We start from the raw sequence: 22,796 nt of genomic DNA, 5'->3' as shown, positions 1-22,796 counted from the left end.
GCTGGGTGTGTTTCATATCTGGTTTTGTGTACCTTGGGCTCAAATCCCCAACCCTGGCCAGTCTGTCTGGAAAGGACAGACCCACATCCTGTGCAACCTACAGAACTCTGTGACAGCCAGGAGCCTGCACTAAAAGATGTTTGTCCAGATATCCTACTTTGGGTATGTATTTTCTAAGGAACAGCCCTTAAAGGCTCTATGCTTCCTGCTGTGTCCTGGGAGAGCTGGCACAGAGCCTGGTTACCTTCTGCATGGCATGCTGAACCCCAAACCATAGGAAAGGATGTAGGTTTGACATAGAGGAGGCAGTCCTGTTGGGTTTTTTTTCCCCTCTTTTTCCTCTGCCCATAGTATACATGATGATGTCCTGGGTGCGATCCAGTGTGAGGTCTCTCACTGAGCATCACTGCAGCTGTTGCAGCTCTGGTGCCAGCAGAGGTCCTCCAAGCCCTGCCTGCTGCCAGGGTGGCTGCTGCAGGTTTGCTGCTTCCTCCTCAAGCTTTTTTTTTGTTATTATTATCTGCAGTTCAGTAACCGACGGAAATTCTGCCTATGGGCTCTTGTGCATAATGAGCCACTGTGCTGCCCACTACCACCCTCACCCCTGCTTTTCCCCTCGGCTCCCAGCTCTGTGCCCTTGGGGTGGGGGCAGTGAGCAGCCAGAACAAGTCTCAGTTCTTTCTGACTGCTCCCGTTGAATTTAGGCTTCTTTCCTCTTGGTGAAATAGGCTATGAGGGTTTTTTTTTTTTTTTCTATGCCCAACTTCTGCCCAAGGTCACAGCACAAGGAAGTGGCAGCAGGAGGAGACATGAGGCCAGCCTCAGCCTGAGCTGTTAAATCCAAGTGCTTTCATGAGGACAAAGTAAAAAGGAGGTGCTTGGAGCCCCTCTCCCAGCAGTGCATCCCATGGAGCAGGGAGCTGGCAAAGGCTGGGGTGGGACCTGCGCTCTGAGAAGAGCAGGGCACAAAGGTGGCTGCTGTCAGCAGGACCTAAATGAAACCGGGATGGTAGCAGCCATCAGTCCCAACCAGCCCAGACCCACTCCCCAGGGTGAGGCCCAGCCTACTCCCATTGCCTCCCAGGGTCTAGGCGCAGCTAGATGCTAGAGGCTTTCCCCCAGCTGCTTGGCAGCGCCGGCACAAAGAGCCATCATCTCTCCATTGCATCCACCTCCTCCAGAGACCAACCCTTGCAGTGCTGGGACTCTGCCAGCTGAGTGCTGTGGAAACAGCAGAGCCCCGTGGGGTTATAGGGTACCAGCTCCCAGCCCTTGGGAAGGTAGGTGGGTGTGGGTGAGACCACCCCCCCCCCCCTTCCACACACACCAAAGCCCAAAGGGCTATTAGTTTTCTCAGAGCTCCGTTTACAGGAGTGAGGCAGAGATGTACCACCTCCTTCCTGTATCCCGTCCCCCCACAGCCCTGGTGTCATCCAAATCCTGGTTCCCAGGTCTGAGCCCCACAGCCCCCCCGCTGCCTTTGTGCAGCCTTACAAAGGAGAACCTGTCCAGGCTGCTCCATGTCCCAGGAGCTGGCTGATAATTAAACAAAAGCAAAATAGCCTTGGCATGAAATCTGACCTTTCCAGAACTTGGGGGTGGGAGGGAAAGAGTAATTTTGCATAATTTCTGGTGGCTTTTCTTCTTGCATCATGTTTGTTCTGTAGGCACCTCAGTACCCACAGGTGCCAGGGAGCATGGAGTGCCCTCACTGCGATGATGATTAATATGGCCCCATGGCTGGAGGGAGGTGTCCTGAAGGCGAAGACTTCAGGATGGGAGGATGGGATGATGTCCTGATCCTCCTAGGTGAAGACTTCTCCATGCTATAGGGGTGCCAATGCCTGGAACACGCTGGCCCTGGCCCTGTTCTTGCAAGAGAGGCATCCCAAGTTCATCCCAACTTGGAGAGCAGATTTCCCTTTTTTACACCCTCTGCTTTACAGAGAGCTCTGGTACCAAGGTCTCAAGGGGTGGCAAGGTGCCGAAACTGCCCCCAAGAAAAGACTTTTTCCCTTGGTCCCAGTGGCAGTGGACTATCCCCAAGCACCCAGCATGGTTGTGCCCCTCCCATGGGCCACCTCCCATCCATATACAACAAAGCCTGGCAGCAAATTAATCTTCAACTGGGCACCAAGAATTGTTGCTGGAACTTTATTACACTGCGTCCTGCCCAGCACAGCATTAATGATTAACTCAGCAGCTCTGATATCAGCTCTAGCACCCTGCATTTCTGCTATCCCTGACAGCATCTTATCTGATAGCCCTGCTATAAATCTGGGCATGGAGCTGCCTGAAAGCACCCACGCCTGCAGCAGCCCCAGGGGGTTATCGTGGGGTGAGAAGGAGGAAGAAAGAGCAGGTGAAGGTGGCAATGCCTCACTTCTCCCATGCCCTTCGAGGGTGTCCTTTGCTCTCCAATGGGAACATTAGGAGGGGATGTCTTCGCAGCTGGCACTTCTTGGACAGGCGCTATGAATGAGTTTGCTTTGTTTGCCATTTGCATCCTTTATGGGCACAACCTGTAAGAGCTGCAATTCTTCCTCCTCCTGACAACTGTCACTGACCCCCACCAAAGGTAATTAAAAAGGAGAAGTAAGCTCATTTCCTCCAGAGCCAAGCCCTGCCTGGCACCCTGCCCCAGTGCACGTGATGTTGGTAGCAAACGCATCCAGGACTTCTGGCTGGTGTGTGGCACCTATCTCAGCAGGTGCACCAGCCCCACTCTGGGGCTCCGAGGTGTGAAAGCAGCTCTGCCCCTGTCCCAGTACTTTCTGTCTTGCTTTTCAAGCAGGGTCAAATTCCCCATTTGAGCCCAGAAAGCAGATACCAGGGGCAAAGAGAGCATCAAAGGATTGTCTCTATTTCTTCAGGTCTTGGGGGGCAGCAGCAGATGGGAGAAGACAGCAGAGAACAGAGCTGGTTTGGGTTGGATATTAGGAAAAAAATTCTATTCAGAAAGAATTGTGATGCACAGGCTGCCCAGGGAGGTGGTGGGGTCATCATCCTTGGCGGTGTTCAGGAGCCACAGGTGGAGCTGTGACACTGAGGGATGTGGTCGGTGGCCATGGTAGGTGGGATGAGGCTGGCCTGGGTGATCTTAGAGGCCTTTTCCAATCTTAATGATTCTATGATTTCCTTGCAAAAAGCAAACCCTGCTCATGTTCCCACCACCAGCTCACTGCTCAGAGTGAAGCCAAGTGGCCAGAGGGGCTGGAAGATATGTGGCTGGAGGATATGTGACTGGAGGTGGCTGTACCTCATTGTTCAGCCCTGTGCAGGGCAATGCTGCTGGCAGTGCACACACCCAGACGCACGCACGCATCCCATCAGCTGTCCGGAACACAAGGCCAAGGACACCACGATGGGACAATAAGGAAAATTCTGCTGTTATCACGTGCACCAAAGGAGTTTGGCCTTATCTGCTGATGTCACAGCACTGCTGGGCACTGGCACAGCTGCCCAGGGAGGTGGGGGAGTTCCCATCCCTGGGATGTGTTTGAGAACCGTGGGGATTTGGCACCGAGGGACAAGGGCAGTGGGCATGGTAGGGTGGGTTGGAATTGGACTGTGTGATCTTCATGGTCTTTTACAACCTCGATGATTATGTGATTCTATGAAAACACCTTACACAGGGCCAGGGCCTCCAACCCACAGGGATGGAGTCCCCACCTTCCACCAGGGACACTCAGCCATGTGGCAGGTTCACACCTTCCGCCCCATGGCTGCCCCACAATCACGGGAGGAGCTGAGCCCCAAAGAGTGAAGGGAGGAACTGGTCTCCTCCTTGCCTCCATCCGCATCCGGAAGGAGAGACTGGTCTTTCAAGTTCCTGCGGGCAGAGGGGATCACACAGTGCCACAGAAACTGCATCGCCCGCAGAAACCTCCTGCACCAGCATGGGGACAGACAACGCCGGCACCTCCAGGAAGGGTTGGGGCAGCGCCAGCTCTTCCATTGCTCGGCATGGGAGAATATGAACAAAAAGCGCTGACGTCAGCCCTGAGGTCACGGGGTTGTGGTGAAACTGGGACCGGTACCATTGCTGAGAAAGAGGAGGAAGAGTGGCAGCCCTTCCCACGGCACGGCCCCAGGCTGAGTCACCCAGGGTGGGAGCAGGTCCTGCACCTGTCCCACAACTGGCCCTGCTGCAGGGACAGGGCCGGCACAATGCAGCATTAAAGCCTCATGGGACAGCAGTGAAAATGGATCGAAATCCCAGTTGGGGGGCAGTTGCAAGAGGACAGGCTGCTTCTCCTTTGGGAATGCCAGACCCCCCCATCCCACTGGACTCAGCTCCCAGGAGCAGGGCTGTACCAAGGCTGTCTGCAGAGGGGACTGGATTACACAGTCACCAGGAAAATCCCCTGCATCTCCAGCCCTGCTTAGAATACATAAGGGCTCTGGCAGAGGGCAGGTGAGCTGCAAAGCTCCCAACCATAACTGTTGTGCAAACACAGCCATGCTCAGTTCCAGCATGAACTGGAGAAGGCAGAGCAGGCACAGGTGGAAAGAAGCTGCAGGAACAGGAGTTTATTGAACACAGCAGAAAGTTATTTATATCCAAGATGATTTTTATTATTCTTTCTTCTTTTCCTTCCCAGCACAAATCCACACTGAAATCACAGCAGGGTGCAGGAGCAGAGCTATGCTTCATGTCAGGGCAGGGGCAGCACAGAGCAGGGCTCTGGCCAGCAGCATGCAGATGTCAGCCACTGGGCAAGGACCAGCCCCATGCACAGGGCTGGGGACAGGGAGGTGCCAGGATGACAGAGGCACCACGGCCACCTGCTCACAGGGGTTGGGCAGGACCAGGCCAGCACCTGTTTCACAGCCCTGAGCTCAGCCTGTGCCCTACTTCCTGCTGGCCTCAGCAGATCAGATCCAACACTCCTCCCTCCAAAACAACAAAAATCTCTATGTACAGATGCATTGTGCCATATCAGTACAAAAATATACAATGTATAAACTCTACAGATCCCAGCTCAGTAGATCAAACCACAGCTATAAATCACAGTGCATGGGACAGCATCAGGCCCAGGGAGCGGTGGGGCCCTCAGCAGCACCCCAACACAGGGCAGGGGAAGGTATGGCTTCTTGCTGCCTCACAGGGTCACTTCTTGTCCAGGTAGCAGTACAGGTACATAGAGACCACCATGGCTGCAATCTGGGAGGAAAAAGGAGAGTCAGAGCCCCAGCTGTTCCTTCAGCATGGGGACACAAGCCCACAGCACCCAGTCTAAGCACCCATGAGGAGGAAGAGGCAGGTGTGCCCAGGGAGGAAGGCTCAGTAGCCGCCCTAGGGCAGATGATGGCCCATGGGGCTGCACCAGCCCCTGAGGAATAAGGAAGGAGCAGAATGGCAAGGCCTGGGGACTCACCTCCAGGGCAGCAATGCCAGCAGCCACGCCACCCACCACGTCTGCGTTTGTCCTGATTTCTTCTAGGATCTGATCAAAACAACCCTGAGGAAGGCAACCAAGTGGTGAGCGTGAGCAAGTGGCTGTGATCTCCAGCCACAGAGATCCATTGTCTCAGTGAGATACAACAGGTTCCCAAGCCCAGAACTGCATGACCATAGAGATGGCCTGGAGGTTCCAGAGGACAATTTATCTCATCCCCCTGAGGTGAGGAAATGGGGGGATTTAGAACCAGGCAATGAGAGCAGCATGTTCATCTGCAAACAGGCCAAAGTCACTACATCCCCCAGGGACCCAACACACACAGACACACACACACAAAAAAAAAGGGGCTCAGGCTGAAGGTGAGGGATGGATTCCTCTCCCCATGCCCCCCAAATTGGATCCTGCTGGAAAGTCAGAGCTGCTCATGTGTTCATACCGAGACGTTGGTCTGTGCTGCAAATGCAGCTGTGCACGGCAACGTAGACCTGCAGCAGGGACCTGGGAAGGTGTAGTTGTGTTGTAAATACCATGGGGAGTTCTCAAAGTCTGTGTAGTTATTCAGGCCACAGCAGTGGACCTAAAAGGGAGAAAGAGAAGGAGGGATGGTGAGAGTATCCAACAAGTCTCTGTGCTCATGCTCCCACCAGACGCTCCTCCTAGGCCCTCTTTGCCCCATGGAGCAGACCACCCCCCTCAGCCCAGCTCACTGGGAGTTCAAGGAGCAACACCCTACATTTCGAAACATACAGCTCTTGCCCCAGCCTTGGGACCTCTGGACCCCAAGCAGAGTCAGAACAGAACCCCATCTCTACCCCACAGCCCCATCTGGGGCACCACCAGGCCTGTGCTGGAAGCATCACGGCCCCGACCCAGGGGTGCAGGCTCCTGGGCTCAGCACACCTCATTCATGGTGACGTTCCAGATCTGTGTGAGAGCATCGTCCTCCCCATACTTCTCCTTCAGGACGGGAGTCACCAGTTCTGACAGGAATGTCTCTGCCTGCAGGAAGAGGCACAGAAACACCATCAGAGAAGATGCCGGTGAGCTCCATGGAGCCAAGAGCCGCCCATGCCCATACTGGTTTCAGCCCATAGGGTCGAGGCCAACTGGACCAAGAGCACGTCACTCTGCATCAGCCCGAGGGCAGCTGGACAACCTCCCTAACCCCATATTTTGGCAGCGAAGCCATGCACGGTGAGTGAGTCATTCCTGGCTCCCCGGGTTGTGTGACGTTTGCCCTGCGGTTGACTTCTCCTGTGTCTAATGAGGCAGAGCGCACAGGCTGGCAGTAGTCACTTCTCTCCCCAGGTGGATTTTCCAGTACATAATAAGGGGTTGGTTTGCTTAGCATGAAGCATTAGGGACTTCTCCTATGTGGCTCCTACCATGAGATGTCCAGCCTTGGCTGATATTAGACTGAGGTGTTTGAAAGAAAGAAATGGGCAAAACTTATACGATAACCCCTGTTTCTTTAGGGCAATGGGAATCCCCATTCCCTGCTCCTTGGACGGCCCCTCCACATGGCCAGGCCATCCCCACCTGTCCACATAGGCAGGTGGCTGACGTCTCTCTTGTTTTCCCAAAGCAGCCTAGCCCAAGAATTAGGTATGCCACTCACAATACTTGTGTAGACCAGAACCACCACAGCAGCAGCAATTTCAGCAATGAAGATGATCAGCACCACTGAGAAAAACTAGGATACAGCAGGGGGAAGGAGGTCAGAACAACAACTGTCCCTCTCAGAACCACCCCATCCCCCACCCCCCCGATTTCCCAGTGACCAATACCACCCTTTCTAGGGCAGAGTTGGAGCTCAGCACTGTCTTTGCAAGGCTCACCCAACTCTCCATGATATGGGAACACACCAGAAGGGCATTACCATGGAGAAGTCTATCCCCCAGACCTCCCACACCAGCAGCCCACCTCCAACAAGGATTGGTAAAGCATAATTAAGCACTGACAGGTCCTTACCATCATCAGGAGACATTTGCTCTCCTTCTGGGCACCGCAGCACCCAAGGAAGCCGATCACCACCAAGATGCACCCAATGACGATGAGGAAGTAGCTCACATTCACAACCTGCATGACGCTAGATGAAAGTGACCCAAATATATCCAAGAAGGACTTGCCATCCACTGTGACCCAGATACCAATGCCCAGGAGGGTCCCACCACCGAGCTGGGGAGAAGAGAGATGTGTCAGCTTCTGAGCTTGAGGAGTTGGAGGGGGGTTCTTGATGAGAGGAACAGCCTTGTTGCTCCATGATGTTATGTTGGAGGACTTCAACCGGTTGATTTCCATCAGCACATTTCCATGTGTTTTGCAGGCAGCAGCAGCAGCTCAGTAACTCACAGTCCTTACAGGGCTGCTTCCATCCCATCCCATCCCCTCCCCCTCCCCCCCACCAGGCTCATCCTCCTCACCAGGCCAACAGAACCCCATCACCTGAGCCACAATTATTGCTGCCCTACATAGAGCCCAGCAGGTGGGACCCAACAAGACTGCAGCTCCTGGGCACCCCACCAGAGCTCAGCACAGGGACAGACTCAAACTCAGGTGGCTGATGCAACAAACACTGTCCCTAAAGCCCGGCACTGTCCCCTGTTTTCCCTCACCGAGCTGTAGACAGACCATGGGAGCAGGAGACCCCACAGTATTAGGGCACACATGGAATCATTAAGGCTGGAAAAGACCACTGCAATCATCCGGTCCACACGGTATCCCCATCCCAGCTGCATGGGCCCAGCAAACCCAGGTCACTCTGGTAAGGGACAACCACCAGAGCACTTACAAATATGGCCAGGTTGAAGAGGATCATCATGACCTTGATGAACGTGAAGCACCCCATGTTTGCACCTGGAGAGAGCAGATGGACGTTACCAGCGGGATCCCACACCCAGCACCAACTTCCCTCCTTGGGGTTTAGGACACAGAGAACCCCACCGAACCCCTCCCAGAGCACATCCCCGCCGCGGCTACTCCCCCCCCAACCCCCCACAACGCCCTCCCCCTCCTACCTGAGCAGCGAACAGCCCCAGCAATCCCGACGCAACGCTACGACTCTGCCGCCCCACACCGCCCCGCCGCCCTTTAAGCGGGGGACGCCCGAGCAGCGGCCGCCTCCTCCGATAGAGCCCCCCCCACCACCATAGGGCCACCCCCTGGGGCTGGCAAAGCCACGAGGGCCCTCGACGAGGTGCTCGGTGCCTTGCTGCCCTCTGCTGCCCGAGCCACCCTGCCCGGCTGCTGCCTGCGCCCATCACCGCCTCGTCTGGGAGCTGGGTTGGGTTGGGTTGGGTTGGGGGGGAGTTGGAGCCATCGCTAAGTGCTGCTCGGGGAGCAGAATTTTGCTGGCACACAAATAATTCTGGCAATTCCATAAATATTTGCAATGAAGGAGTTCCATTCACAGCCACAGGGAAAATCCCTGGACGTGCTACTGTGGCTGCTTCCCACCCTCACCTGCCCACGCACCTGGAGATGAGCGCTCCCCACTGCCCCATTAGGGGCCAGGGCTGGATATTCTGGCTCTCCTGGCCTGCCCACAGCAGGACAAGCCCGGTGGCATTCCCGTGTCCTTCCCAACCAGCGAGGCTTGCTTGGATTAATGTCCATGGGGACACTGACTGAGCTGTGCCTCAGTTTCCCTCCCTGGGAAGTACAGGGTAACAAACCCCATGTGGGGCTATGGAGAGCAGAGCACACAGCTTGGGCTTGGTGGGATTTTGGGGTAGCCCCAGCTCAGTGAGCATCAGTTTGTGGCTGGGAACATCTGCCCATCTGTCCCAGTATCTGGGGTGCTGGGAGGACAGGGACCAGGAGTGGCACCAGCTGGTGTACAGTGGGAATCAAACCCTATTTCTCTTTAATTTCTCCAGCTGGGAACACTCAACCCCATGTTTGCAGCCTCACTCACTCCACCACGTTAACAGCCGTGCATTTATGCTCCATTTAGCTACAGCCATGGCTAGGATCACACCAGGGTTTCCCAAAGCAAAATGGGGAGCAGGGAGAGCTGAGTGGGATGCTGAAGTGATCGCCCTGAGGGCATCCTCAGGAGATGCTCACACCAAGGGCTGTCCTTTGGCTGTGCTAATTTCTGTCCTGTAGGTATGGCCCCAGGGAAGGAAGTGCAGAAATAGATGGGATGTGCCCACCTGGCAGCTGAATATTTGGACATCTCAGCCACACCCAAATGAAAGAGCTCTGCTGAGTTTCCCAGGCACACAGAGCTGAGATCTGGTGCTTTCATTGCATGTAGCAGCAGTGCCCTGGGTACAGGCTGCTGGTGGGCACAGCCCTGCATGGCTGAGCCAGGCGCTTTGCTGTTCCAGCCCCCTCCATTAAGTTCTGCCCTATTAAATCTTAATCATTGCCTCGTTCATTTTTAAGGAGCTTCTCTGCATGCATGAGTGTTGCCTTGTGTTGTTCCATGGGGTGCCTGACCCTTACCTTGGACTGGGAAACATTTTTGGGTAAATGAGAGATAGGAAGCGGAGCATCCTTGGGCCGTGATTCTCTATGGCAGTTCCCCATAGCTCCTGCATGGCTGAGAGGTGAGTGCCCAATGGATGGGGTCCAAAGGGTGGAGTCCAAAGGATGAGTGCCACGGGAATGCATGTCCAAAGGGGTGGGTGTCCAAAGGGTTGGGTTCCCAAGGGGTGAGTGCTCAAAGGGTAAGTGTCCAAGGAATAGGTGTCCAAGGGATGGATATCCAACCATGGATGACCATGTTGGGTGCTCGAAGGAGTTGCCCAAAAGATGGATGCCCAAGGGATGGATGTCCAAGGTATGAATGTCCATGAGGAGGATGTCTGAAGGACGAGTGCCCAAGGGGTGGGTACCACAGCGTGAGTACCCAAGGGATGAGTGTTCAAGGAGCAGGTACCAATGGCATCAGTGTCCAAGGCATAGATGCCCAACAGTGGGTCCAATTACGGGTGCTTGAAGGATAATTGCCCAAGGGATGGTGTATAAGGGATGGGTCCCCAAGGGATGGGTACCAGAGCATGGTTTGGATGCTGAGACATGCAGACCTGCAGCCCATCACCCCTATACCCCCAACACCACATTGCTCCCCTTGTTCCAATATTAGAGCTGCCATCAGCTCCAGCCAATCCCGAGGGGACCCTCCGGCTCACCCCATCCCCACGATCACCTCCTCCCTTCACCAGGCAGGCAGGCGGCATACCTCCCCCCCCCTCCACCGGCAGGCCGGCCCCCCCCCCGCGCTGCGGTGCCGGCGGGCGGGAGGAGGGGACGCTGACATCACCGCCCGGCGCTGCTCGCCGGGGCCGGGCCGGCTCCGCTCCTGCTCCCCGCGCACCGCTGCCGCCCCCCGGGGCCGGGGCAGCCTCAGCGCCCGGTAAGGCGGGGGGGGCAGCGGGCGGATGGGTGGACGGATGGATGGATGGATGGATGGACAGAGAGCTCAGTAGCCGCCTGCATCCATCTCCCCGTAGGGAAAGAAGGGTGGGGGAATGTGGGGGGGGGGGGATTTCCCTGCTGTTATCTGCCCGAGGGATATTTATAAATAAATAAATAAATAAATATTAGTCCATAAATATATAAACAAATAAATGAACTTTAATCCTAGAGGCAGAAGGGGTCCTTTCCCTGCCGTTATATGTCAGAGATATTTAAAAGCCATTAAGGAAAAAAAAAGAAAAGAAAAATTAACAATAACAACAGCAACAAAAAAAAAGAAATCACTAAAATCCTGTATTTTTGCACAACCCCGTGTGCTGTTCCGGTGCTGCAGGGCGGCTGCTCAGCCCGTGTGTCTATTTTAAAAGCACGTTGCTTGATCTCTTGCCCTACTTTCCAGACTTGCCGTACTTTCTCGGTGAGCGACAGCAGCAGTGCTGGCCCGGCTATGGTTTTGTCCAGTGCTGGGTGGGGGTACGGCGTGGGCTGGGGGCACCGATGAGCTGCATTTTGCCCCAGCAGAGCACCCCAGCATCGAGAGGATGGAGGGCAGAAGGAGACCGGGCTGAGAAAGGGACAGCGCGTGGGTCTGCGGCGTTTGCTCACCACCATAGTGGTCCCTGAGCCAACCTCACTGAGCATCAGCGTGGAATTTTGGGACTGGAGGAGTCAGAATACCCTCTCCAAGGCAACAGTCTCTTCTTCCTCGCCATTCCCTGCTCCATCCCCTCCATGGCCTCCTCAGAGGGGCTGCAGTACCGCGCGCTCTACGAATACCAGAAGGACCGGGACGAGGACCTGGCACTGAGCCCTGGGGACTTGCTGACTGTCAGCAGGGCTGCACTACTCTCTGCCCCCAACTACAAGGACGGAGACGAGCGCAGCCCCCAGGGCTGGCTGCATGGCCTCAACGAGCGCACCAAGGAACGCGGGCACTTCCCTGGCACCTACGTGGAATACCTGGGCCCCGTGTGCATCAGCACCACCAAGGCCAAGACACGACCACTGCCCCCGCCACCCGCCGGGACCCCTGTGCCCACTGGCCAGCCCTGGGGTGAGTGTGGGGATGTGGGAATCCTAGGATGAATCACAGAATGGCTTGGGTTAGAAGGGATCTCAAAGATTGTCTAGTTCCCACTCCTGCACACTATGATCCTCTTTTCCTGTGAGATGTGACAGAAGAGAAATCACTGCTGTGCAGGGCTGGGGGAGCAGAATGGGCACCTGCTGGTGAGGAGTCCCCTCCAAAATATGGTTCCAGACAGCAGCAGTGGAACTGCTCAGCCCTTGGGTTGATCAGGACATGGGTCTGGGGGTGCGCCCACTAGGAGGGCCCAGATGGACCCCAATAAAATGCTGGGAGCTGCTTTTCTGCTTCTGGGAGCTGTCTGAAGCAGAGAGATGGGAGCAGGGATAGCATCTACGGCAGGTTTCCAGGCTCTGCTTTGCAGCTGTTCCCAGTTGTGTGGGATCCAGCCTGGGATCTGGGCACAGAGCATCCTCTGGTTGCTCCCATCCCTCCCCCTCACAGCAGTGCTGCCAGTGACGACATCCCCTGACAACAGCTGCCACCCTGCTGCCCATGGGCTTTGCCATGCAGTTCCTGCAGCTCTTTGCAAGCAGGGAGGCTGGGAGCCACCTCCGTCTTTCCTTGTCAAAATGTGGGTGACCATCCACAGTTCATGCCCTGAATGCACCAAGGCAGCCACAGTCCTGCTGCTCCTGCGGCACCAGTAAGGAGGAGCGAGCAGCTGTGTGCAGCCATCCTGAATGGGCAAAACGGATCCGTGTCCCCTGCCCAGCTAAGCCCAGAGGCACACCAGCAGCCCTCTTCCCTGAGCTATTCAGAGGGCAGAGCCCTATCAAACTCAGTGCCGTAGAGCAGACATCTTGGGATCAACCCCGGTCACGGAGACCGTGTGGCTGTGGCCATCCATCACCAGCCTCTGGGTAATGAGAGCTGCCAGCCCACATGGAAACAGCAAGCAGGGGCTTGGCTGCATGTCGGGGAATCCAAAACAGCAGCTTCTGTCCCAAAAAATCACTGCCTCACATGTGAAGCCCAGGTGGGGGTCTCCCACTGACCTCCCAGGCCCCAGCATGTCCTCAACCTCCACACAGACCCTCCCCACACTGCATGTATCAAGGCTTGGGCAAGTGGAAAATCAAATAAAATGAACAAAATAGGTAAAACCAAGATGATTTTGACCCACTACGAGCAGGGTTTGGGGCAGAGGTGCTGCCACCTATGGGCACGCTCTGTCCCTGTCCCCTCTGCCAGTGCCACTGCATGGGGATGTGAGCACTGTCACCTGGCACAGGGACACTGCGACAGGGTACATCTGTCTGCTGGACGATGAGTGGTTTTGAACTAAATGTTGGTTTGAATTAAAATGCTCTAGCTGTTGGGATTTTCCCTATAATGAAAACTTCCAAACTTTGGAGGTTTTTTTGGAAAAGAACAGCATCTGCTGAGCTGCAGGGCAAGCTGGGGACCCTGGGACCCCAAACAGGGTGACCTGGCTTTTCTCCAGCCAGAGGAAGGGTTCAGCTCACAAGGAAAGAAATGCATTTCCAAGCCATGCCCAGAGCCAGGGCTGGAACCACAGGAAGGAGTGGTCTTTTTAAAATTAAATAACTTCCTAAAAATGGCTTTGGTATGGAGCCAAGTGCTGTTTGCTGCATGGGGTCTTCCTAGGCGCTTGGAGGCTGTTTTGCTCCTGCCTGGTTGTCCCATGAACATCACCTCCCATGAGCATCATCTCCAGGACCTCTCAGTCATGTCATGAATGGAAGAGGGAACAAACACAGGGCCACACTGAACTCAGCTTTTGTGGGAAGCACAGCACCTTTATTTAATTAACTATTATTTTTTAATACAATTCCACTAAAACAGATCAGCTGGCTGCAGAAAACAGGCAGAGGAGCTCTTGAGACATCAGCTTCTCCAGATGTTGTATATTCCCCAGTAGTACTATGGTGATCTCAGAGGGCACGGCCAAGCCAGGGGCGACAGCAGCACCCTCTGTGCCATCACTGATATCCCATTGAGGCATTCCCTCTGGCAACCTCAGGTGCATAACCTGCACAGGTAGAGATGTTCATCAGAAGGCCTGATCCCACACTAAGGAGCCTGGAGGGGAGAGAGATGGATGAATGGATGGGTGGTGGGTGGATGGATGGAGCATACACAAACAGACTGATGTAATCTCTTGGGAAATGTTAATTACATCATTGGTTGGAAGTGAGAGATTACTAAAAACAGAAAAGGAAGTAAAATGGACTATGAAGGTAGTTGTTATGGACTCACCTTCTCTCTGGGTGGTAATACTGTGAGATACTGTGTCAACACATGTGCAGATGGGGTTATGGTTCTTGTATTACCTAAGGACTCCATTTCTTGAATACTGATTGAGGAACAAAGCCTTAATGTTTAAAGCAGTCTCAGATATCTCCAAAGTTTCTGTACTGAGTACAAAAAGGCATTTAAATTCCCATTAAAGGATTATTGGGGGAACCAACAGGGAAAATAAATTTGGATGGAAGGAAGGAAAGAAAAAAGGATGGAAGGAAGAAAGGAATGAAAGAAGAAGAGAAGGAAGAAGGGAAGGAAGGAAGAAAGAAAGGGGGAGAGGAAAGGGGGAGGGAGGGAAGCAATGCACACAACAAACTGGCAATGGAGGAAGCACACTTCAAGCCCTTCTCCCCATCTCTCTCCAACAGGGCTCTTGGGGCAGGCAGAGCATGCTGAGCAGCCAGCCCTCCCTGAGCAGGCACTGCTGACCGTGGCCAGGCTCATCGAGGCACTCGAAAAGCAAGGTATGGGCAGCCAAGGGGCAGCCATCCACTCGGCCAATGGTCACTGGTGCTCCTGGAGCACTGCCAGAGCTGTCCCTCGCCCTGAGCATGCTGGTATCCATGCAGCATGCGCAGACTGAGGGATCCTGCAGTGTGGGTCCCTGCTTGCTTCTATCACAGGCATGTCAGAGGCAGGATTTGAGGTTCTAGGACTGATCCCTGTCTCCCTGCTGTTCTACAGGTCTCGACAGTGAGCTGCTCTACCGATCAGACCCTGCTGTGCTGGGTAACACTGAGCTGAAGGAGGCTCTTCTGGCAGGTGAGTCCATGCTTGCATCCTTCCTTGTGTCCCTTGAGTATTTGCCACCATCAGCATGGGCTGGGTTAGTCTCCAACCTTTTTATGGCCCTACGTATGGATCAGTAAGGCACTGCCCACACTGAGCCCCCCTGCACTCATCTGGTCCTGCTGGGGTGCTGCCCATACGGATGCAACAGTGGGGATGGGACAGACTGCAGGGCGCTGGCACACAGTGTCAGTGGCAGAAAGTAAAAGATTGTTGGTTTTGGCTAGAGCCCTTTACTAGAAGCTGGGTGGGTTTTTTTTTTTCAGAAAAAAAAAATATATGTTTTGCAAACTTCTGAGGCTTCTATTGGAGAAACAGCGTGTGAGTGCAATAGAGAAAAAGGAAGGAGGAAAATAAAGCTCCTATTTGAGGAGGTGGGAGACACGGGGTTTGCTGCTGGAAGTGGGGGGCACTGAGGCACCCCATGCCCTGCACCTGAGGGCGGCACTCAGGCTGCAGGCACAGCCCCGCAGTGCCCGAGCCGGCAGCAGCCGGACCGTGTTGCTGGGGAGAAGGGCTGTGATGAAATCTCTATATTAAGCAACATGACCTCATCGCTTCCCTGCTCTCTGCTCTCTGGCTGCAGAGTCCCTGCCGGGCGGGGGAACAGGCACTGTGTGCCCCCAGTGCTCCCCATAGGCTCCCACGGGGGGATGTGTGGGGGTCCCCCAGCTCATGGCTGGGGGGTGATGCTCAGCCCTGTGCAGAATGCAGACATCGCTCCCCCTGCATCCTCCTGCAGGGTTTTGTAGCGTTTGGGCTATAAAACATCAGTGATAGAAAAGAGGATTGGGAGTGGGCACAATCTGCATGTGAGAGTCACACTTGGCCCCGTTCTCCCTGTAGTCTCCATTCCCATGGCCAGGACCCCATCTCTGTTGGCAAAAGTCAAGGTCAATTTTGGGGAATGGGGAGAAATCAGATATGGGAACTGAATCCTGCCTCAGCTGGGGAGAAAAGCAGGTCTGGGGAAGAGGCATCGGGGTCCCAGTGAATGCCCTATTCATGCTGCTGTTTGGCAGATGGAGAGGAAAAACTTCTAGAAAACACAAGAAAAAGGAGAAGGGGCTGAAGTAGCTGGTTTTCAAACTCCCAGATCCTAACATGTCTGAGAAAATGAAGCATTCCCTACATTACAAGAGCATCTCACATTTTGATAGGGAGTGGGAGGCTCCTCTGGTTGTGTACCCATGGCCTCATGGCAGCCCTTATGCCTCCCCCAGAATGACTCCCATGGGGACTGGTGGTGGCTGCGGTTCTGGGGATGTGGACAGTGATGGGGATGGGGATGGAATGGGGATGGGATGGGTCAAAGCTGCAAGTGCAGGTGGGATGGGGGGGACAAGTGTCCCCCAGCCCCAGAGCTGCTCCATTACTCCAACACATTGAAATTTGGGATAGTGGAACTCATCGAGGTGCTGTCCCTGCTGCCACGGGAGCAGGGCAGCGTCCTGCAAGAGGGGGACATCTGAGCACTGCTAAGAGGATGACTTTAGTGCAGCTTTTAGATCAGAGCTGAACACCGGGACTGGAGTGATGCCACTGTTTGATGCCACTGCCCATTGGCATGAAACATGCAAGTCCCTCCTGCTTTGATAGGTGATGTCCTCTCCCCCTGCACTGTCTCCAGGTATCAATCTGGAGCTGCCTTCTCCTCGTGACTGCGCTGAAGCAGCCACTTGGCAGGAGCTGCCGGGTGCCAGGGAGAATCCCGCAGCAGCAGAGTGGATTGGAGCCGCTGTCTCCAGGCGAGCGGTGCCGTGCGGTGCCATACTGCCATCCTCCCTCCTTTGATCTCCGGCCCCAGCGCAGCACAGTCTGCCTGGAGACACGCTCACGTGCCCAGGAATTAGGTCAGGGCTCGGTGGGGATTAGCGGTGGCGGTGGGCTCTGTGAGCTGCTGCTGGGCAGAATGCAGTGGGTCGGAGCAGGGTGCTCGCATCGCTCCCCAGCATCAGCGCACGATGGGGGCTGTGTCCCCCCATCCTCTTCTCAAAAGGATGGAGCCTCCAAGAACTCAGGTGTCCCCACGCCATGCTGTCAGCCCCATCACAATGACTTTACTCCATGCACCCCAATGCCTGCGGCTCTATTCTTCATTTGTACCTGTAAATAAATCCCGCAGCGGTCAGAGCCTGGGAGGATGCATGAGTTCATCTGTTATATTTGGTGGGGATGAAAGAAGGGTGAATTAGTGGCAGTGGCTGCCTGTGACTCATGCCTCACACCTTCCCCATCTTGGCTCCAGGGAGGGGTCCCAGCGCTCCAAACCGGGGTGTATGGTGGGGAAAATCCCAGCCAGGGCTGAAGGAGCTCAGGGCAGGGCTGTGCCGCAGTCACCAAGCTCAGGGTGACCGCAGGGCTGGCACAGGGACATGACAATAAGGCTGAGTCAAAGGCAGGGAAATTCCACAGGGAAATCCCCCAAATGGGATGCATATCTGGGAGGCTCGGAGAGCAGGTCCTTCAGCAGGCATGGATGGGAAGAAAGGTCCTGATTTAATCTTTATTCAGCACCGGATGTCAAAGTTTGGGGTACCACTATGCCATGGGGACCTCAGACCCAGAGGCATCACACCGCAGCTCAGCCCATGCGATTCCTTGCAGGTGCTGGGCACATGGGATCCCTGAGCTGGCTGTGGGATATGGGATGCAGCCATCACCTCTGTCCATGTGCATGGCACAAATGGGGCAGAATGGCTGCTTCCCAGGCTCCATTCAATCCTCTTGTTCCCAAAACCCCCAGCCTTTTCTGGGCCATGCCAAGCATCCTCCTACTTTCCTTTTGCCGCAATTTAGGCACACACCATGGGGCTGTCTTACAGCTCACAGCTCCCTGCTGCAGCTGCCGGGAGATATCCTATCATTTCTCACCCAGCCTGACTCAGCCTCAGCCCCTGCCCCGGGGGGGCTTCCCTTGTTCTGCCTTGCAGGGTCTCAGCTCCCACAGGGAAGGGAGCCCCTAACCTTTCGCTCTCTCTGGGGTACCCCCATATGCATACCATGCTCTGTGCTTAGGGAATTGGTATGGGGCTGAGGAGGGCTTTTGGGGGCTTAGAGGGTGTTTTCCTGCTTTGTGGCACCGGATGGGGTCCCTCTGTCCTTGCACATGGGCTGGGGAGAGGACAGGGATCTCCAGGAAAGGGCTGGAACATCTGGAGAGCGTGGGGGACAGTGACTCATTCTGCAGCATCATTAGCTTCTTACGGGGTTATCATCTCCCTGTGATAGCAGAGCGGGGGCAGCTCCCTGCCCACTCTTCCCTTTAACCCTTCCCAGCTGTCAGCAAACATCCCATGGGGCACAGCTCCAAGCACCCCAAAGCCAGCACCAGGGAGGGGAGTTAGGGCAGGAGACATGCCCAGGATGATGGGGACACCAGGGTGGGGCCATTTCTATCTAAGCAACTGAGACTGCATGGAAGCACTCCCACCTGAAATTAATTGTTGACAGCAGGGTAACCCCCCTCCGGTCTCCCCATCGCAGCTCTCTCTGGGTGCAAGGATGTTTTCCACTCTTGCTTTGATATCGGCTGAGCCTTCCCTTTGAACACGCCCCTAAGTCTATGCCCAGTTATGAAAATGAGCTAATTAGGCCACAGCAGAGCTGCAGGCTAATTGCCTCGGGCAGTACCCATTGGCATCCCCTTCCCTGCACAGAACAGGCGGCGGCTGCTCTCCCCAATCTGCATGAGCATCATTTGATGGATCCCCAGTGAGACCTCCGTGGTGGGATGTGCCCAGCCAGGGCAGATGCAGGAGGGTTTCTGGCATGGAAACGATGTCTGAGAGCAAGCTCAAACCAACTGGAGGGGTGGAACAGGTTTGGGGTTTGGCTGTTGCTGCCCATTTTCTCATCACCTCCAAAGCTGGAGAGTTTCAGCGAAATGCAGGGGTTAGAGCATCTCATGGGACACTGGTGGCTGGTTGGGGGGCTCCAATTGTGCAGTTTGGTGATGGGAACGTGACAGATGAACTCTTCCCATGGGTACTTCTCCACTTCTCTCCATTTCTCCTCTCCCTGCTGGCATCCCGCACATCCCCATGCTCCTTTGACATGGGTCATAGTGGTACAGTGGCTTTTCTCGCAGCCACCCTGTCAGGCTCAAGGCTGGTTTGTGGCTAGCAGGGTGCTCACTCCTGAAGATGAGGTAGCGTCTCCAGCCTCTGGGTTAAAGGCTTTGCCCTGGGATTGTTCAATCTGTTTGCTTTCTGGTCACTGAGCCAAGAGCTGGGCACTGTAGTCCTGTTGGTAAGGGACTTGCCATGGATTGTGATCTTGGAGGAGCTGGACAGGGAGATGGGCACTATCCTGGTGGGGATGTTCTGGGGGAACTGCTCTCCAAGCACACAGCAAGAGGGTGGATGGGAAGAGAAGACCCAGCTCAGAGTGTCCAAATCCTGATGAAAGTTTGGGTGCTCCATGGCCTGCCCTTAAGAAATATGGTTTTCCACCATCTGGGGCTTACAGTCTCTATGGCCAGTTGAAGTGGTTGGAGGCTCAAAGCATTTTTTGCTAAAAAATGCTGTGGGTTTGGAGATGGAGCACCTCCCCGAACACTCTTGCTTTCAGTAAAGCTGCATTTGGGGATAAAAATGCAGAGAGAGGGGAAAGGAAGGGTGTTCAGGACATGGCAAACCTAATCCCTTGCTTCTAGACCACAGCCATGCAGGGCCTGAAACATCACCATCAAGACAATGCAAAGTCTGGTCCATTTTCTGATATTCTCCTTTAGAGGAGAGAAATTCAGTTTCTATAAATGCACTGTCTCAATTGGTCCCAAATAGCTTGGGACTTCCTCCCTACCCCCCTCCAACATTTCTTCGGCAAGGAAAATTTCAAAACCTTTATGTTTGGCTCCAGTTCGGATCAGAGCCAGATTTTGAAACTTCAACATCTTTGCCAAAGGGGATGCGTCCCCCCCCAGCAGCTGGCTGGGCTGGGACCTCCAAGACAAACGCATGAGGCAATGCCTCGACGGGCAGTTGAAGTAATGTCCCCTTGGCAAGCCTGGCCATGGGACTCCAATGGAGCACGGGACGTGTTTCCCAAGGGCTGACCCCATTTTGGGATGATCTCAGCCTTCCTCACATGCTTTGCCGCAGTCATGGGATTGCGCAGCATTGCATCATTCCATACAATCACAGAATCATTATGCTTGGAAAAGACCTGTAAGGTCATCCAGTCCAACCACCAACCCATCCCCACCGTGCCCACACACAGACCCATAGAATCATAGAATCATTAAAAGTTGGAAGAGAACTCTACAATAATCAAGTCCAACCACTGATCCATCACAACCTGGTGCCTGATGTCTGGAGTGGACCTGGACAGGGGCTCAGCCCACAGTATGGGTGCTGTCCCATGGTGGGAAACTCAGGGCTCCTGCTGGATCTCTTGCAGATGCCTCAGACGTGGACATGGAGGAATATGATGCCCAGACATTGGCAGAGACCCTGAAGTGGTACCTGCAGGAGCTGCCAGTCCCCCTTGTCCCTCCCACGCTCTGCACCGACCTGCTCTGTATGGCTCAAGGTAAGCAGAGCCAGGCTCTCCTCATGTTTTGTGTGGTGGAGCTTTGAGAAACCCCTAGCATTTTCTCTCCTCATTCTCTGGAAATACTGCACCAGGGGCACATCCTAAAGGTGGTCAGCTGGCAGCATCCCATGCTCCACATGGCAAATTTTGGGGAAGCAAAGGGAGAGCAGTAGGCACAGGATCCCCAAGAGAGAATAACCTAAGTTGTGGGGCCACATATCTATGACACTAATACAGGCCATGACTCGTGTGTCCCGAGTGGGGGAGGTGTTTGTGAGGGCAGAAGGGATCATGGGGACGGCTCTGCCTGAGTGAGGAAGTGAATGGATAGCACAGCCCCGTGCAGGAATGGTGCCAGCAGAAATATTGCTGGGCTGGGGTCACCTGGACACTGCCTTCCTATTCCCCTTTGGAGAGGAGAAATCAAAGGCTGCCTCCTTTCCAAGGATAAAGAAGCAATTAGGAAGCAATTAGCTGGGTTGCCTCGTTTAGCAACTTCAAAGGGAAGCACCTTGCCTCGGAGCCCAATCCTTCCCCTTGCAGTCCAGTCCTGCAAGGAGCAGAAGCAAAACCCCAGGGCTTTCAGAAAAGATACCAAAAAGCAAAAGTTCTGGGAGATGAGTCCTGAGCTCTCCAGGATCCAGCCCCAAAACATGACGAGTGGGAAGGTCCCTTCATCGTGCAATATCTTGTATCCCTCATAGCAATGACAGGATGTCTTCCCTCTGCTGCAGAGACCCTGAGCGTGGAGGACTGTGGGCAGCGTGCCCTAGCCCTGTTGGCCCCCCCAGCCCTGCCACAGCTCCACATGCTGCTGCTGAGGGAGCTCATCCGGCATTTCAGCAACCTCTGCCAGGCTGCCTGCAAGAACCGGCTGTCAGCACAGCTGCTTGGGGAGCTCTTTGGGGAGCTGCTCCTCCGCCCTGCGTCCTCCAGGTGAGACCCCTCGGCCATCCATGTCCCACAGCTGTTGCGGATGCTGTATGGAAATGTGTGGGTTGGGAGGCAATTTCTTAGAATCATTAAGGTTGGAAAAGACCACTAATATCACCCAGCCCAACCCACCCCATCATGCACACTCAGTGCCACATCTCCATGGCTCCTGAACGCCTCTGGGGATAGTGATCCCACCACCTCCGTAAGCACTCTGTGCCAACACTGTGCTTTCAGAGAATGAATTTTTCCTAAAATCCAATCTGAACTTCCCCTAGTGCAACTTGAGTCCATTATCTCTCCACGTGTCACTCCTTACATGATTTGGGGTGGTCAACTCAGGGATCTTTGGGGACACCAAGCTGCTGCCATCCTCACGCTCACCCCATTGTCCTCGCAGCACTGAGGCAAACCCTGAGCTCTGCACAAGGATCATCGAGTCACTCATCATAGCTAGCGAGGCGGCCGAGGTGCCAGGAGCCCCCGGTAAGTGATACCTGGATGAGGGGACAGAACTGGTGGCACTGCCTGGGGACAGTCTCGCATGGTTCCATCCTCTGCGGGTATGGTGCAAGGAAGGGGCTCACTGTGCTGCTTGTCTGGTTGTGGTTTGGAGATTCTCCTTTGGTGGTTTAAGCCCCAGCCCTCGTCTGGCCATGTCCCAGTGCTCTGACTGTCCTGCCTAGTGACACTTTGTGCCCATCTTTGCCGGACCGCAGCAGGTGCTGCCGGTACTGGCACAGCATGGATGGATGCAGTAGGGAAGAAGAGTGCTGGTGGCCCAAACTGCAGACCCTGAAGACCACAGAGGTCCATCCCTGTGGGATCCCTATCCCCACACCAAGCCACCCAGGAGCTGCAGCTGCTTCCAGCCTTCCTGCTTTGTAATATATCTGGTCCCTGTCATCGCCTCAGGTCCCTGCAGGGTGGCCAGGCCAGGCAGGATTACGGCTTCTAATATTGCTCATAAATCAGCCCTTCAGACTTGTCAGCTGATCTCTTCCCTGCTGATCCAGATGTTGGACAGCTGTGTCTGTCCCTGCTCTCTGCGCAGTGGTGACGTCTCCATTGCTGTCCTCGTACCCTGAGGCGGCACTGGTCATCCCTACCCTGCACTGAGCAGGGGGTGGCTGAGATTCAATGGATCCCCATCCCCTTTTTGGGTCCACTGGGGTCATGTCACCATGAGCCAGGACAGCCGTGCCTCCGCACTGCGTGCCACCGGACAGGTCCTGCTGCTCTCCATATCCAAAAGGAGGAGGTCATTACCCAACTGTCATCACATTAGGATGTTGGGAAGCTTAATTAAATGCCTGCAAAGCACTTTGGGAAGCTGCGGTGCTATATAT

General features: G+C 54.8%; 2 protein-coding genes across 2 annotated transcripts in view; one reads left to right on the top strand and one right to left on the bottom strand.

Annotated features, from left to right (window-relative positions):
* Positions 1 to 4,553: 4,553 nt before the first annotated feature.
* TSPAN1 (tetraspanin 1) lies at positions 4,554 to 8,560 on the bottom strand. The gene is made up of 8 exons (XM_085231736.1): positions 8,423 to 8,560; positions 8,197 to 8,261; positions 7,377 to 7,583; positions 7,024 to 7,098; positions 6,306 to 6,404; positions 5,842 to 5,982; positions 5,382 to 5,465; positions 4,554 to 5,167 (listed from the first exon to the last, which is right to left on the bottom strand). Exons 2-8 carry the CDS (start codon positions 8,251 to 8,253, stop codon positions 5,114 to 5,116), a joined length of 717 nt encoding a protein of 238 aa, XP_085087862.1. The 5' UTR covers positions 8,254 to 8,261; positions 8,423 to 8,560; the 3' UTR covers positions 4,554 to 5,113.
* Positions 8,561 to 11,354: 2,794 nt separating this feature from the next.
* The window catches only part of PIK3R3 (phosphoinositide-3-kinase regulatory subunit 3), a 57,498-nt gene continuing 46,056 nt past the window's right edge, over positions 11,355 to 22,796 (top strand). Inside the window, exons 1-6 of the mRNA XM_085232037.1 lie at positions 11,355 to 11,886; positions 14,556 to 14,651; positions 14,872 to 14,949; positions 20,380 to 20,511; positions 21,249 to 21,450; positions 21,848 to 21,933. Of these exons, the coding sequence (XP_085088163.1) occupies positions 11,565 to 11,886; positions 14,556 to 14,651; positions 14,872 to 14,949; positions 20,380 to 20,511; positions 21,249 to 21,450; positions 21,848 to 21,933 (916 nt within the window). The 5' untranslated portion in view covers positions 11,355 to 11,564. The remainder of the gene's footprint in view (positions 11,887 to 14,555; positions 14,652 to 14,871; positions 14,950 to 20,379; positions 20,512 to 21,248; positions 21,451 to 21,847; positions 21,934 to 22,796) is intronic.

The sequence above is a fragment of the Meleagris gallopavo genome, chromosome 10 (genome assembly GCF_905368555.1).
Source record: "Meleagris gallopavo chromosome 10, MGAL_WU_HG_1.1, whole genome shotgun sequence".
NCBI classification, from domain to species: domain Eukaryota; kingdom Metazoa; phylum Chordata; class Aves; order Galliformes; family Phasianidae; genus Meleagris; species Meleagris gallopavo.
The sequence above is the reverse complement of the archived record's forward strand: the minus strand, read 5'-3'. Positions and strand labels throughout refer to the sequence as shown.

Excerpts from the sequence above, each read along its gene's own strand:
- TSPAN1 (XM_085231736.1), bottom strand. The coding sequence starts at position 8,253 with ATGGGGTGCTTCACGTTCATCAAGGTCATGATGATCCTCTTCAACCTG. Across the intron at positions 7,584-8,196 it reads TCTTCAACCTGGCCATATTT|CTCGGTGGTGGGACCCTCCT; the intron begins GTAAGTGCTCTG and ends TCTTCTCCCCAG. Across the intron at positions 5,983-6,305 it reads GGAACGTCACCATGAATGAG|GTCCACTGCTGTGGCCTGAA; the intron begins GTGTGCTGAGCC and ends TCTCCCTTTTAG.